The following is a 16,514-nucleotide window of genomic DNA, read 5'->3' as shown; positions in this document are numbered from 1 at the left end:
ATATCCCCAGACCAAAAATGGTACATTTCTGTCTGTGTATTCTAGTGCTATAACCTCAGTTTGCTCCCAAATAATCTAAGAAATACAGGAACAGTTTGTTTTGTTTGAAAAATGTCCTTATATCTATGGCTCAGAGGTGGATCTGATGGCTTCCAACAGACTCATTCACCCTGCTATTGGGTCCCATTACTTCCTTGGCTCTTTTCAAGGCTAATTTTGTGTTACTAAAATAGACACATTGGCCAAACTAACAGTAACAGTTCACCAACCTGCAAATTTGTGTTTCAGTGTGAAGGAATATCACCTTCAAAGATTCATTTTAAAATTTCACCTTCTCAACAAATATTCAGTGTGATTTGGGATAGCACATCCCCTGTGGGGCTTGTCTATTCTCTGGGTCTCCAAAGTACTCATGTGTTCAGGGATACAAAGACCAGGAAAAAAACAAAAAACCTTGCAACTAGAATTTAAATTGGAGAGTGTAATTGTAGATAAGATTTTAATGATACGTGCTAATTGCTAAGAGACCTGGGAGCCTTACACTGTGTTATGCAACATACAGAGAAAACGGCTGTGAGAATCAGTGTACTTTCTGTTAATAACCCTGTTCTCTGCTTTTGTTCATCTGTGTTACCCGGTTTTCTGTCCCTTATAAAACACCTGAGAAAAATCAGCTTATAAGTAGGAATTCTATTTTGACTTAGAAATTTGGAGATTTCAGTCAGTGATTAATGGACTCCCTGGCTTTGGGCCTGTACTGAAACAACACACCATGGTGAAAGTATGTAGCAGAATAAAGCCATTTAGCTCAGAGCAAGAGAATGAAGCTGAGGTTCTAATGTCTCCCTCAAGGGAACACCCTTAGTGACTTGAAGACCTCTCACTAAACCCTATCTCCAAATGGTCTACCAACCTACCCCCAAACACAATAATCTGGGGCCCAAGCCTTTATCAAATGGGCATTTGGGAGATATTTAAGATCCAAACAATAGGTGGATATAGCTCGGTGGTAAAACGCTTGTCTAGTGTGGACAAGGCACTGGATTCAATACCTAGTACTGAAAGGAAAAAAATAGTTTCAAACTACACTTTTTTGATGGTGAGATCATCACTTGTTTTATGAGTAGCTGTGAGCCCTACAAAGATTCTTGTGTTTAAAAGAGTTTAACGGGCTGGAGAGATGGCTCAGTGATTAAGAGCACTGGGTGTTCTTTCAGAGGTCCTGAGTTCAATTCCCAGCAACCACATGGTGGCTCATAACCATCTGCAATGAAACCTTTGCTTTACTCATACTGGGTCAATTGATGCTGCTCAGCTGGTTCTGAGAAATCAGCTGCAATTAATGAGACCAGCATCACAGAGGTAAAATCTTCCGGGGAGAATTTCCTTGAGGTTAGTACACAGAAACTGTGGTCCACAGGGAGTTAAGGGGCATCTCAAACTGGCAATGAAACTTGGCAATGTGTAAGAGTCACACATGATACTGGTGTTAGCGACATGAAAGCTTAAGAATTGAAGGGGTCATAGAAGCTAGGGCTTGGCATCATGTGGTAGGTCATGTGGTAGGTCAAGAGTTGTCTAAGGGAGACTGATGAAGGTCCAGTAGAGAACACAGTATATTAGAGATGGCAGTACTGTGGAATGACCACCAAGGACAGCAGCAGGTGAGGTGTAGAGTGACTGCAGCCTGAGCCTGGAAGGCAAACTTTGTGTGCTGCAAATGACAAAGCTGAAGAGGTGGGGGGGGGGGGGGGCGCTACACAAGCTCTTTGGAACCCAGAAGATCACGAGTTCAAGATGTTGAACACTGAGTTATTTACATTGTTGACTTTGCTTTGATTTGGTTATGACTGTGCCTTGGTAAGAAAGAATTTAACTTGTTTTTTTGTTTTTTTAATTTCACAGGAGCCTACAGTTATGAGGCTTAGGAAATTGTAATGGTACTTTAAGCATTTAAAATGTTTGACTTTTTTTTTTTTGGTTTTTTGAGACAGGGTTTCTCTGTGTAGCTTTGTGCCTCTCCTGGAACTCACTTGGTAGCCCAGACTGGCCTCGAACTCACAGAGATCCACCTGGCTCTGCCTCCCGAGTGCTGGGATTAAAGGCATGCACCACCACCGCCCGGCAATGTTTGACTTTTTTTTTTTTTTTTTTTGAAATTTAAAGAAAAATTTATTGAAGATCTGAAAAACAATTCCTACAAGATTGACTTTTCCATAAAACTGTAGCTACACGATGCATTGTGTCTATCATGTTAAAACGTGCATTAGACACAAATACAAAAACCATGAAACAAGCCACCATTCTTTAACAATTAAGCAAAGATAAAATGCCTAAGGAACAACATGGATGACTTGCAAAGGATGGGCTCTTTAAGCACCATTAAAAAAAAAAAGAGCACAGATGGATGAGTATTCAGTTATATACACTGAAGTGAACCTTTGGCACTAGGAATCAGAGCATTTTGTCATAGAGCATTAACACATATTATAAAAGTGCGTAGTGTCAAAGGAACAGAACCACCAGCATTCAAAAGCAGCTTTGTCAACTAGGCAATAAAACACTCTACAGCATGTCTCTCTGTTGTCCATCACTGAATACACTGGTAGAAACTTTGAAATGAAAAAAGAAAGAAAAAAGGAGCAGGCACTCCTTTTATTTTTATTTTTCTCTGTTTAAAATCAAACAGAAAACAAACATCAATTCTGTTATACACTAACAGTCTTCAAAGTACATCATTTGTAACAAGAGAAGGACTAAGAACCAAATTGTTTACAGAGATCCAAGCACGAGTGAGAGAGAGCACACCCCTCACACGGCTTTCCGATGGTACTCAGGAGGAGCCACTTCATAATCACTGGCACTAAACAAAGTTGCAGAATTCTTCGCCAGGTACTTGAGGAAATCATGTAGCTAGTTCAGTAATAAAGCAAGGCTTTTCTCATCTAGAGGTGTATAGGCCAACATTGCTCCAATTCGCACAAATAATCTCAGTAAATGTGGTGCTCCATACACCTGGGACATGGGTGCATCAGGGTGATCTGCAAGAATTTCAGCATACTGTGGTCTCTCAAATTTGTAGAGTAGCTGAGTGCCCAGCATTACATTGAAGTATTCCTTTATCCCTGCTACAACCTCATTAACAGCATACTCCTTATTATCTGTATTTCCTTGTGATTTCTTATAATTTGCATAATCCTCCAAAATGGAATCCACATTCTTCTTGGCAGGAAGATAAAAAAACTGCTTTTGTCTGGTAATCAAGTCCCAGTCATCCACAAGCCATGGTTTCAGCTCCTCAGGAATCTTTACTTTAACTTCAACTCTGTTCATGAATGTTTCTTCATTTTCAACTGTAGGATCTACCCGGGCTCTTTTCTTCCTAGGAGGCTGAGGTATCTCACTGGTACTGCCACCATCTCCATTTCCAGGTGTTTTCTGCTTGTTCTTTTTTGTTTTCACTTCAACATTTTTCTGTTGCAGACCAGATGTCTTCTTTCCTGGAGCAGCTCCTCTCATCTTGCCCTCTGCATATTGTTCCTGATTGGCCTTTTGAAGCTCTCGCTGTTTCTGCAAATTGGTGTCCACGTATTTGAGTACTCTGCTTTCTGGAACCCATTCATCCCAATTTTTATTCCAACCACTGTAATGGATAAAGTATTTCACTTGTTTGTCCTTTATGGCAACCTTTACACACTTTGCTTCATAGAGAAGAGGCCCATGAAAGCACAGCACTTGCTCCCCCTCCTGGAATTTGGGCTTCGGGTCCTGCTTGGGCGCCATTTATAAGTGATTCGCCGCCTCCTCCTTCTCCCACCACCCCCGACTACTGCCCCCTACTCTCTACCCCACCCAACTTAGCGTCACAATGTTTGACATTTTTAAAGACCACGGGACTTAAGTTATACTGTGTTTTATAGTTTGATAAAAACATGAGATCTTGAGGATAAACAAGCACATGAAGGTTATAATTTAATAGTGATGCGTTTGTATGTCAAGTTGACAAGGAATTGGTTGTGTTGGTTAAATTTTGTCAACTTGACACAAATTTGAGTCATCTGAGAAGAGGGAATTTCAGTGGTCTGTGGGTAAGCCTGTAGGGGTATTTTCTTGATTGATAGTTAATTGGGGAGGGCTCAGACTACTGTGGGTGGTGCCAATCTGGGAAAGCTGGTCCTGAATTATATAAGAAAGTAGGCTGAACAATCCATGAGGAATAAGCAATATTCTTTCATGGTCTCTGCTTGAGTTCCTGCCCAGACTTCCCTTAAGTTATGGACTGTGACATGGAAGTATATGCTAATTAAACCCTTTCCTCCCACAAGGTGCTTTTAATTAGAATGTTTTATCACAGAAATAGAAAGAAAACTGACAGTGAGTGACCAGTGCTCCCTGTTCAGGCTTTGTAGAGTCAGATAAATCTCTATTCCATTGTATGACACTGGCCAAGTTCTATACACACTCCAAGTATCAGGTTACTACTTTGTAAAGAAAGCTCTATGCATTAGTCAGGATTCTATGGAGTAACAGAACTTATAGAATGAATCTCTCTCTCTCTCTCTCTCTCTCTCTCTCTCTCTCTCTCTCTCTCTCTCTCTCACACACACACACACACACACACACACACACACACACACACACATCCAACAATGGCTACCTATGAACAGAAAGTCCAAGAATCTAGGAATTGCTCAATCCATGAGGCTAGAAGTCTCAGCTGGCCTCAGAGTAGGCTGGAATACCAAAGAAATAGGCTCTAATGCAAATGAAGGAATGGACTCGCTAGCAAGAGAAGGGCAAGCAAACAAAGAGCAAAAGCTTCCTTCTTCCATGTTCTTATATAGGCTTCCAACAGAAGGAGGGGCCCAGATTAGATCTGGATTCAAGGTATGTCTTTCTACCTTGAAGATATGTATTAGAAGTAGATCTTCCTACTTCAAATTAAGTAACAATCGCTCACAGATGTGGCCTCTATTTTTGGTTTTTAGTTAATTCCTTTTAATTCTGTTGGACAGCCTGAGAAGAATAACCATCATACCCTATTCCACAGGGTTGTGAGTGTTAAACAACCCAACAGGAATGCACATAACTAAAAAGGTCTAGATAATATCCCAGGCTAGTCTCAAACTCACTGTCTTTCTGTACTGGCCTCCCCAGGGTTATAATTACAGGTGGACTTTTCAATAATCTCATTCCCTTTTTATACCCACATATTGTCCCAATTTATCTCAGACAGCTGAATTTGAAACACTCCCTACTCCACCCTGATTCCTGCAAGGCATTGAATAGATGAAAATTTGAACTAACTCTGTGTGTCTCTCTCTTTGTCTCCCTCTGTCTCTTTGTCTGTTTCTGCCCCCTCTCCTTTCCTTCCTTTTGATCTTTTTTTTTTTAATTTGAAATAAGGTTTGACTATGTATTTCAGTGTGGCCTGAACTCACTACATTGGGCAGGCTAACATCCTTAAACTCACAGGAACTTTTCTTCCTCATTCTCCTAACTGCTGGGATATTAGCTGTGCACCACCACCTCTGACTTCAGCAAGTCTCTGGAAGGGTTAATGTGTGCTCTAACTCATGCCCTGAAACCAAGCAGATGCTGTGCCTTCATACATACCATTTGAGATTTTCCCAATAGTAAATTGAAGGGATACACTTTTGGGAATTGGAAGAAGCAGACATAATATGTCATGCCCCTGTGGGACCCATGCATGCAATGTTAATCTCACCCTGTCCTCAGTGGAATTGGGGTTTGTATTTTGTGAACCATAGCTACTGTGGAATTAGTTAACTCCATTTCTGTTCAGGTGTGTTTTAATGGTGAGGCTGCACTATTTCCCTTAAGGAATGAATGATAATGATGCTTTGAATATGCATAGCACTTTTATTCCTCTAAGTTCATCAAGATATATTTGATTATAGTTCTCACATCAAGACATTGTTCCTCTTTTACAATCAGAATTTTTGTAAACTATACTGTCTTTCTCAAGGTTATGTTCCCTGGTGTGTGTGTGTGTGTGTGTGTGTGTGTGTGGGTGTGTGGGTGTGTGGGTGTGTGTGTGTGTGTGTGTTGTGATGGAGGTTGAACCCAAGGCTTGCAAATGTTAAATATGTGCTTTCCCCTTAAGCTACAGCCCCAGTCTTTCCCCTGGGATTTATGGACCAAATAAACATTCTCCATCTTTCAGTATTTGTATCTGTGGCCTCTTTTCCTCTCTCCTTTCACAGTTTTAACCATCCAATAATGAGGTAAGAATTCCATAAAGCCCACAGAACTTTATTAATAATGTCTTCCCATGTGCCTTACAGAATTCTAAGTCCTTCCTTCCTCCAATTTCTTAGAGTTATTTTTTGTGTCTCTTCTCTAGTTTTAACAGAAAACAGATACTCTATGTTTAAATGGCAGTAACATCACTAAAAGTAAAAAAAAAAAATAGACTTCCCAAATTTGAGAATCTCCACTCTCCGTGTGTGTGTGTGTGTGTGTGTGTGTGTGTGTGTGTGTGTGTGTGTTTCCTCATTTCAGTTAAATTTTTCCATGTATTTATGTATGTATGTGAATTTATGCATGCCACATGCATGCAGGAGTCCACAGAGGTCAGAAGAGGGAGTCAGATCTGGAAGTGGAATTGCAGGCAGTTGTGCGCTGCCATGTGGGTGCTAGGAACTGAACCTGGGTCCTCTGCACCCCTATAAGAACAGTAAGTGCTCTTAACTCCCTCAAGCTCCTTTGTTTTGTTTTTTGAGACAAGGTCTTGGCTTGGCCTCAAACTCATGGCAATCACCCTGTCTCAGCCTCCCAAGTACTGGGATTATAGGCATGCATCACTCTACCTGGCTCCCTGAAAAATCTCTTTAAGACAAAACATCAGGGTTCTGGAAGTGGCTCATTATGGGTCTTACTTTGGGTTTTATTTCTGTGAATAGATACCATGACCACAGCAATTTTTATAAAGGAAAATATTTAATTGAGGTCTGGCTTAAAGTTCAGAGGTTAAGTCCATTATCATCATGGCAGAGATCATGGCAGCATGCAGGCAGACATTGTGCAGGAGAAGGAGCTGAGAGTTGATCTGCAGGCAATAGGAAGAGACAGTAAGTGAGTAGTCCTGGCTTGAGCTTCTGAAATCTCAAAGTCCCCAGCAACACACTTCCTCCAACAGGGTCACACCTACTTCAGAAAGGCAGCACCTCCAATAATGAAACTACCTGAGTTGAATGGGGGCCATTTTCATTTAAACCATCACACTGTGCAAGGCTCTGGATTGGATCAGTAACTCAAAGCACCTGGAATGGTCTTGCTTTTCCTGGCTTCCTTCTATCTCTGTTCAAAGACATGTAACTCCTGAAATTTTGCACAAAAATCAGAAAATATTAATGTGGATTCAACTATTTCTCTGGTGTATAGGCCATGCAGACATCGTAAGTCTGTAGTCCTGACACTGGGAAGACTTCCATGTAACTGTAGACAGATACACACACACACACACACACACACACACACACACACACACACACACACACACACACAAACATGAGAGAGAGAGAGAGAGACATAGGGACAGAGAGGGAGAGAAGGTGGGAGAGGGAGAGAGGGGGAGAGAGAGAGAGAGAGGGAGAGAGAGAGAGAGAGAGAGAGAGAGAGAGAGAGAGAGAGAGAGAGAGAGAGAGAGAGCACAACCCTGCCTTTTTGATACACACCCTGAATTCTATCTTGTTTGGTGTGACCATGTAGCCAGTCTCCCACAAGTCTATGTCCTACATTCAGCAAGGGCCTCAATTAAGGGCGTGTGGAACAGAAACAATACTTAGTGTTTAAATGAAAATGCCTTCTGGCTCTCCTTACAAAACGCCCTGATCCAAAACTGTATGTTTGCTTGTTTATTACCTCTCCCTTGCCCAATTTTAATTCTTCTTTTCTGTACTTATTTAAAAACTAATTTTCCCCTTGGGTTATCTTCTTCAAAAACCCCTTTGTTCTCATTTTTTATCTTCTCCCCATCTACCCTGGCTGGGGTCTGTTAACTACATTCCTCCCCTCTCTCCACTGCTGTGGGTCCTGCCCAGGACCTTGCAAAGTAAGTGCACTGCCACTGAGTCATACACTCAGCTTCTGTATCTTCCCTTAAAAGAGAAAAATGGAGGCTGGAGAGAGGGCTCAGCAACTAAAAGCACTGGCTGCTCTTTCGGATTCCTACCACCCATGTGGTGGCTTGAAACCATCTACTCCTGTTCTACGAGATCTGATGCCTTTTTCTAGCCTCCACAGGCACCAGGCATGCACTTGGTGCAGTCATTACATACAGGCAAAACACCCATAAACATACAAAACTAAAAGAAATCCAGACATGATGATGAATAACCTGGAATACCTGCACTTGAGAGGCTGAGGCAGGAGGAACAGACCTTGAAGCCAGCCAGTGCTACATGCTGAGACTGTCTCAAAAAAAAAAAGAGAAAGGAAAGGAAGAGGAGGACGAAAACAAAAAAAAAAAAAAAGAGGGAAGCAAAGGAGGAAGAGGAGAAGGAGAAAAATTGGGATTAGGAGTTAGGGGCCCTGAGTTTCCCTACCACAGAATAAGAGGGGGAAGAAGGAGAGAGAGAGAGAGAGAGAGAGAGAGAGAGAGAGAGAGAGAGAGAGAGAGAGAGATCATTACTAAGCCATCTATCATTTTACTACTATTAAACATCCCATTAAAATGGATTTGAAGAGAAAAATGTTTAGTGCTATTCATACTAGACTCAGATGGGAAGGAACTGAAAGGCTTATCAGCTGGTGACAGAGCAAAGAGACAAATTGCTGTATATCTATACAAGGGAATATTACTAGCCATGAAAAGTCATGGACTGCTGACAGACACATCACGGGCGACTCTCAAAATAATTGTGGTATAAAAAAGGAGTCAGCCATAAAAAGATATATACTACACAATGGCCCTTACATGAAGTTCAAGAATAAACCAAACAAATCTGTGTGATAAAAGTTAACAGTAGTTGTAAGGGAGATAGAGGCCTGAATGGAAAGAGACATGAGTGCACATTGAGGGATAAGGGAAACACTCATCTGGATTAGCATATGTTTGCCTTTATCAAAACTCATTGAATTGTATTCTTTAGATATGCACATTTTGGTCTGCAAATTTTGAAAGACTGTTTTTGAAAGAATCCATTTTGGAAAAAATACATTAAAAGAATAAGAAACAAGAGATTGTTAAATCAGTTGTGGCAGTTACAGAACACAATTATGTCATGTCAGTTTTCTGGATTAGGCTGGGTGCAGGGGCAGGGGTAGGAAAACAGAGGGTGGATTTAGCCAGTATATGGATATATAAAAACATTGTACTGAACTCCATTTATACATGAAATTCATATGTGTTAATAAAAGAACCATGTTTACATAGCCGGGCATGATGGCTCACACCTGTAATGTGAACATTTGGGATGCTGAGGTAGAAGGATATTGTAACATGCTGGAGGCCACCCTGGGCTTCACAGCTAGGCTCTGTCTCAAAAACAACAAAAAATTAAGATAAAAAGCTTTAATGAGCAAAAAATTTTAAATCTAGAGTTTTTGCATCAGAAGACTTTAATAGCATGGGGGAAATGCTTACCCATGGAAAACGCAGGACCAAGAGTCACACGCAAATGGCTCCATTTTTCATGAGAAACATCTACAAAACAACAGTAATAAAAATTCAAATTCTGACCAAAACAACAGCAAAGGAATGACCCAATTTTTCATAGGAAAAACTTTATATAGCATATGCATGGGAAAAGATAGGGCAGCTAAAGAAATAAAAAGACAATGCTATTTCTTTTGTTTGTTTGTTTCATATGAGTGACTTTTCTTTCCCTGATGTTTGGTTCCAAACTTTATGGAAAGTAGGACTTTTTTAAAGGGCATCATTCTTCCAGAAAGCTACAAACATAGCTTTTTGTCTTCTAGCCCCACCCAAAGGCTTGTAACGTGTTACATAGAAGGTGACTGGAGCACGGAGCCTGAAGCCTGCTTGATTTTCTTCCCCAAGTTACTCTGTTTCAGTCAACAGCCCCTTTTTTTGTCCCCCTGCACAAGTGAGCCCCAAAAAGGGTCCTTCAGTGAGATGACCCACCCAGCCACCATTTCTTTGTCTTATAAATCTGGTGTTCAATCATGATATCCGAGCCTTGCACACAGGATTTTCTGTCCAATTGTTTTTTTTGTTGTTGTTGTTGTTTTTTTTTCTTTTCAGAAAAGTTCATGTAGCCCAAGCTGGCCTAATACTTGCTATGTAGCCAAAGGTAGCCTTGAACTCTGAATCCTTCTGCCTGTACCTCCTGAATGCTGAAATTATAGGAATGTACCACCACTCCTGATCTTACGTGGTGCTGGGGATTGAACCTAGGACTTCATGTATGCTTACATGTATGTATGCTTCATGTGAGTACTTTCTCAATTGAACTGTTTCCCCAACTCCACTAAGTCACTTTTTTATGTCATTTCAGAAAAATGTTAAGTAAATATGGAAGACATGGGAATCCTGTATGATGCAGCCAATATATCCACATTAATTTCAATAACAACTGAAGAGGAGGATAGGGCTCCTCCTCCTCCTTCCCAAATCAAGTTTAGCTGAAGAAGGTATGGAACCTATAGGGGAGTCTGGACAAGGTGGTTCATGCCTGGAATCCCAGCACTCAGGGTACTGAGGCAGAAACATTGCAAGTTCAAGTACACATTACAAGTTCAAATTTAGGTTACAGAGTGAGTTCTGGGCTAGCTCTTTGTACATAGTGAGACCCTAGAATGAATTAAAATTAAAAACAGAGAGAGACTAGGTAACAAGATTTCTTTTTAAAAACAAACAAATACACAGAAAAACCCAGGGTCTCACTTCTGTTGTGAGGCTGAAGATCAAAGCCAGGGCCTTGCTTTAGGCAAGCATTATAACAAGCAACTATATCCTACTCTACCCTTCACGAGGTTTTGATGTATAACCTTTAAAAACTACAAACTTGGTGAGGACTGACCACGTTCTCCCATTCTGTCCTCACTTCCTCAGTTCACTGAGGAGATTATTATTGTGTGTACCATGTGTGCAAGTGCCCCTGGAGGCCAGAAGACAGTGTCCATTCTCCTAGAGCTTGAGTTGTGGCCAAGGGAGTCCAGGTTCTCTTTAAGAACAGTATGTGCTCTTAAGCACTGAGCCTCCAGGAATACTTATTAATTGGTGATTTCAACCTCTTTGAACAAGTGTTTGCCTGTGCAGAGCTTAAGTTTGATCTGCTTTTGATCATGGCAATGGATTTCCATCTTTTAAATCACTTTGTATCTTATTTCTGTTACCTGCTGCTAGAAGCAACCTAAATGATGTAGGTGCTCCCTGCTCTACGTTGGGTTCTGTATCATTGCTTGTTCCTGTGTATACATAATTATTTTGCTATGTTTCTTGGCAACCAAGTATTCTCAAAACACATCATACATAGTTATATTTAGTAATAGAGTGAGATTCCAATAAGACCAGGCAACAATGTAAATTCATAAGATGTGGTAGAATCTGCCAAATGGGTCAATCATGTTATTGACAAGCTACTATGCATCAAGCATTTGATAATTAGAGTGCAAAAGACTCTAATTCTGTCCCTTTAAATTATATCTGAGGGCAGAATTAGTAGGGGAATCTGTGGCTATGAATATATTCATTACATACTCCTGCAGAAATATTTGGCTCATAGCTATGAGTTAAATGGTATGACATTTCCATGAGAAAAATTAATTACTTGAACATGTGTTGTATAAAATATGTCAAATCGTTTATTTGGATGTTGTAGATTACATATTCAGTTTTTTTTAACCAGAGGAAATACATGATAAATAAATACAAAATGCATACTTTATACATTATAAATGTCATGTTATGCCCAAGGGCTTTATAGTAAGTGAATGATGTTTTTATTTTAATTTTTCTGGATGAGGAGAAGCATCCAAAGAATCACAAGATAGCAGGTCCAAAGAAGGAGTCACTTCACAATGGCTTCTTCCCAAATTTGGAGGTTGCACTTATTGATAATTTATCTATTTACAGACCATACACCTTACTAATAGCTCTGTGTAAAGAATGGACAGAGTTTTCATCTTAGATAGCAATCGGTCATCTCAAATAGGTGGGGATTCTGGTCTCATAGGCTGCATAGGCAAATCAAGATTTTTGATGTGGCACAGACTACCCACATTCTGATGCCTTTTGTGCTTTCAGTGCTTTTGAGAGGGGGAATTTATATAAAGATCTCTAAGTGGCAGGTTGTTATAACCGCCACTCAAGGTAGACTTGTAATGCCATAATGAATGATAGTGAACAATAGCTACATTTGGGAAAGAAAAATGTAAGTTCAGATAAAGACACAAATAAAAATGAAACGCCTGTTGTTTATTGAGAGCCAAGCAACAGAAAGATATGGAACTTACCTGTCTCTCCCTAATGTTGCAGGAGAAACTGATACTCAGGCAGCCACCAAGTGGAATCATTTCCATATTCACACAGGTACAGGATGGTGACACTAGTACATGAATCATCTGTTACAGCAGGTTTTAATTCTATCCTCTGGTTTTAGACGCCAAAATTGATCCTATAAATTGTCCAGGCTTGCTTAATGGGAGTTCTCTGTCAAAATTCTCATTCACAAAATGGATTAAGTCCCAGAATTTGGAAAAGGTTTCATTTATTTTTCATCTCCTTACACTGTGGTACAATCATTATTCAGGCTGGCAATTTTATTTTTGTTTTTGCTTTTCTCTAAACACAGTTGCATGGAGATTGTGTTTTCTCTCTCAGACACTGAGTTGCATTCCTTTGCTCTGCTTCAGTCTTTTCAATGGTAGTGACTGTGACAATTGTGCAAGAGTAATGATTCAAAGGCTGTGAATGCCATGCAAACTTGGACATAGCCCATGATATGAAGGTCACAGACTTGTTTATAGTACATTTTGAGACAGGATCTTGCTATGAGCCCAGACTTGTCTGGAAGTCAAGTCCCTTCTGCCCCAGCCTTCCAAATGATTATACCACACCCTACGTATAATATTTTTAAAAGTATATGAATAGGTTGAAGAAGAGGAATATGAAAAGGAGCATATATAAGAAAACAGATTTGTCATTCTTTTCTTGATTATTTAGTCTAGAACTAAGCAACTAACAGTTTAGAAGAATATATTTAAACTTAACAATTGTTATAGTCTGTGTGTTTCTGTCTCCCCAAATTCATGTTGAGATCCTAATCCCTAAACTGGTGGTGTTTGGGGTTGAGGATGATTAGCTCAAGAGCTCTGTTGAGTAGGATTCACGCTATTATTAAAGAGGCCTACGGGAGGTTGTTTGCCCCGTTCACTGTGTGAGGACACTAAAGTCATTTTGCAACAGGAAGCAGAAAATTGGCAATGGAATCTACTGGCACCTTGGTCATAGGGCTTCCCAGTTTCTAGAACTGCTAGAAAGTAATTTCCGTCCTTTATAACCTATACAGTCTATGACATTTTCTAATAACAATTCAAGGACAATGCCAGGCAGTGGTGGTGCACACCTTTTTTTTTGGTTTTTTCGAGACAGGGTTTCTCTGTGTAGCCTCCCAAGTGCTGGGATTAAAGGCGTGCGCCACCACCGCCCGGCGACTTCTCTGGATTTTAGTTTGTGTTTTTTGCTTAATATTGTTTGCATTGGTTGTAGTTCCATCTTATCTAGGTCATTAATCCTCTTTTACCCCTGGACAATATTTGATAACCTTTCCTTGTATATAGTCTTGTATTAGGTTAGAAACTTCTTATTTAGACAAAAGGGGGAGATGTAGTGGGTAGCCATTCCAACCTTGATCTGGAAGTTCCAACCCCCATTGAGGCTTCGGTAACTACAAGGCGGGGCCAAGAGAGGACCCTGAAGATGCGCTGGAGATAGACCGATCAGAGTTCTCCAGAGAACACCGCTGGACTGCGCTATGTCTTTCCCAGACCCTGCGACCTACCTATCCCTTCATTTGTAAGTTATGCCACTAAATAAACCTTCCTTTTAACTACGTGGAGTGGCCTTAATAATTTTGACAATAGCTAGTTTATAAGATAGGGGGTTTCTATATGGCCTCTTCAAATATCTTTTTTTTTTTTTCGAGACAGGGTTTCTCTGTGTTGTTTTGGTGCCTGTCCTGGACTCACTTTGTAGACCAGGCTGGCCTTGGACTCACAGAGATCCGCCTGACTCTGCCTCCCGAGTGCTGGGATTAAAGGTTCAAATATCTTTAATGTTAGCTATCCCTTCCCTACCCCTCCTTGTTCTTCCCCTTCCATGCCCTTCCCAATTATCTCTCACCCATTATTCTCCCTCCCCCTTCATATCTTGTTTGTTTGTTTGTTTGTTTGTTGTTGTTTGAATCAAGGTCTCACTCTGCAGCCAGGCTGGCCCTGTACTCATGTTCCTTCTGCTACTGCTTCTCAAATTCTGGGATAAGAGGGATGTACCATCATGTTGGCTTTCAATTAAAGATTTGCCTGGAAAGTTTGCCCTTTTTCTGTCTCAGTTTGATTTCTATTATGATTGAGATGAAAGTTGCCTCTCATCTGATATCAATGCACTTAAAAGCAAAAGGCATACTTCCAAATAACAAAGACTTAAAGTTTACAAAAATAGGTTTAGTTCAATGACAGTAAAAAAAATAGAACACATCAAAATTTGTGAGATCCTAAACCAGTGCTAAGAAGGAAAATGTTAGATTGTGATAGATACTTACATTAAAAAGAAGAAAATCTCAATCAGTCACCTAATCACCTTTAAAAAACTATGCGTGGACTGAAGATATGACATAATGGTAGAGCATTTGCCTACCATTCAAGAGTTCCTAGTTTCAATTCCCAGATCTGAAAAAAAAACATGAAGGCCGACACGGTATGGAGTACATGCCTGTATGCCTATAATTCCTCTACTGTGAAGGCTGAAACAGGAGGACCCTGAGTTTGAGTCCACCCTGGGCTACATTGTAAGATCCTGTCTCAAATATTTTTTTAAAAAAATTAGTAAGAAAAGCAAAATAAACCCAGAAGCCACAATATAAATGAGAGCAAAAATAAATGGCATTGCAAACAGAAAAACAATGGAAAACAATCAGTAAAGTTGGAGCTGGTTCTTTGAAAAGAGAAATAGGATCCACAGATTCCTAGCAAGGCTTGCAAAGACTAACAAAGAGAAGACACAGATTACTAGTGCCACACAGGATATCACTATAATCCCTACAGACATTCAAAGAATAAAAAGGGCATAATGCAAACTCTATACACATGCATTTGATCAATTAAGTGAAATAGGCCAATTTCTTTGAAACAGCAGCTTAACCAATATGAAATAGATAATTGGAATAATCCTTTAACTATTAGAGAAATTGAATTGGTAACTTTAAAATTCTCAAGAAGTAATCCCCAATCCCACATGAATTCCAGGAAAATTTTGTTAAATATCATTAAAAAGAAGTACTATCAAAGCTACAAAAAATTCAAAATAGAGAAGAGGGAACATTTTCCAACTAACTGATTTTGGTGAAACTAGTGATTGAACTCAGAACTTTTTACATGCTAGACAAGCACTCTAGCATGGAGCTACATCCCTAACCTCATTTTCTTTTCTTTTTTTTTTTTTAACTTTTATTCTGTGTGTTTGTGTGCATGTACAATGACACACATGTGCCATTAGAGGACATAAGTTAGAGGACAACTTACAGAAATCAATTCTCTCCTTCCATTATGTAGGTTCTAGGTATCAAAGTCAGGTTGTCAGACTTAGGACCAAGGCCCTTACACACTGAGACACCTTGTCAGCTCCCTATCCCTCTTTTTCCTTTTAATTTGAGACACATTGCCACTAAGTTTCCCAGACTGGTCTTGAACTCATTCTGTAGTTCAAGCAGAGTTTGAGCTATCCATCCTCCAGAATTAGTAGGATTGCAGGCATTCCTCATCAGTCACCAGCCTCAACATTCCCCACTAGTTTTATGAGTCTGATATTACCAGCATATAAAAGGCCCTGAGTTCAAGCCCTATCAATACAGACACACACACACACACACACACACACACACACACACACACACACACACACACACGGAGAGAGAGACAGAGACAGAGGCTTGCACAGATCCACAGATCCTTGCAGTGCTTAGTCAATGAAAAGCAAGTTAAAAGGCTGAGGGAGCAGGTATCTACATCCCATGCTGTATGGAACAGCATGTAAGCAGTGACAATTACATCAAGGACCTACTGAGCCTACCTGTGGATGTCCCATCAATAACATTCCACAGGCCTGCAACCCCACCAGGCCCTACCCCTTTCTATCTGTGATTGTCTCTTTTTCAGGGACTATGGCAGTTTGAAGAAAAAATCAGTACTAACACCAATGAAGAGCCCATTATCGTGGTACAGTATACACTGGTATGGTGACTTGAAAGAAAATGGCTCCCAAAGGGAGTGGCACTATTAGGAGGTATGGCCTTGTTGGAGGAAGTGTG

The 16,514-nt window shown here is 40.2% G+C and overlaps 2 protein-coding genes across 3 annotated transcripts in view; both read right to left on the bottom strand.

Annotated features, from left to right (window-relative positions):
- Efhc2 (EF-hand domain containing 2) overlaps window positions 1-14,263 on the bottom strand; it is a 268,118-nt gene extending 253,855 nt beyond the window's left edge. Inside the window, exons 1-2 of one of the 2 annotated variants that reach the window (XM_052736180.1) lie at window positions 12,445-14,263; window positions 9,611-9,670 (exon numbers count right to left, since the gene is read on the bottom strand). The gene's annotated coding sequence lies outside the window, so the exon portion shown is untranslated. The remainder of the gene's footprint in view (window positions 1-9,610; window positions 9,671-12,444) is intronic. The other variant, XM_052736023.1, reaches the window with a different exon arrangement.
- LOC128109115 (mortality factor 4-like protein 1) lies at window positions 2,169-3,827 on the bottom strand. The gene has a single exon (XM_052736311.1). It carries the CDS (start codon window positions 3,781-3,783, stop codon window positions 2,914-2,916), a length of 870 nt encoding a protein of 289 aa, XP_052592271.1. The 5' UTR covers window positions 3,784-3,827; the 3' UTR covers window positions 2,169-2,913.
- Window positions 14,264-16,514: the final 2,251 nt, after the last annotated feature.

This window comes from Peromyscus californicus, unplaced genomic scaffold (genome assembly GCF_007827085.1).
Source record: "Peromyscus californicus insignis strain IS unplaced genomic scaffold, ASM782708v3 Scaffold_10__1_contigs__length_136768540, whole genome shotgun sequence".
Taxonomy (NCBI): Eukaryota; Metazoa; Chordata; class Mammalia; order Rodentia; family Cricetidae; genus Peromyscus; species Peromyscus californicus.
Note: the sequence above shows the minus strand (reverse complement) of the source record. Positions and strands in the feature narration are given on the sequence as shown.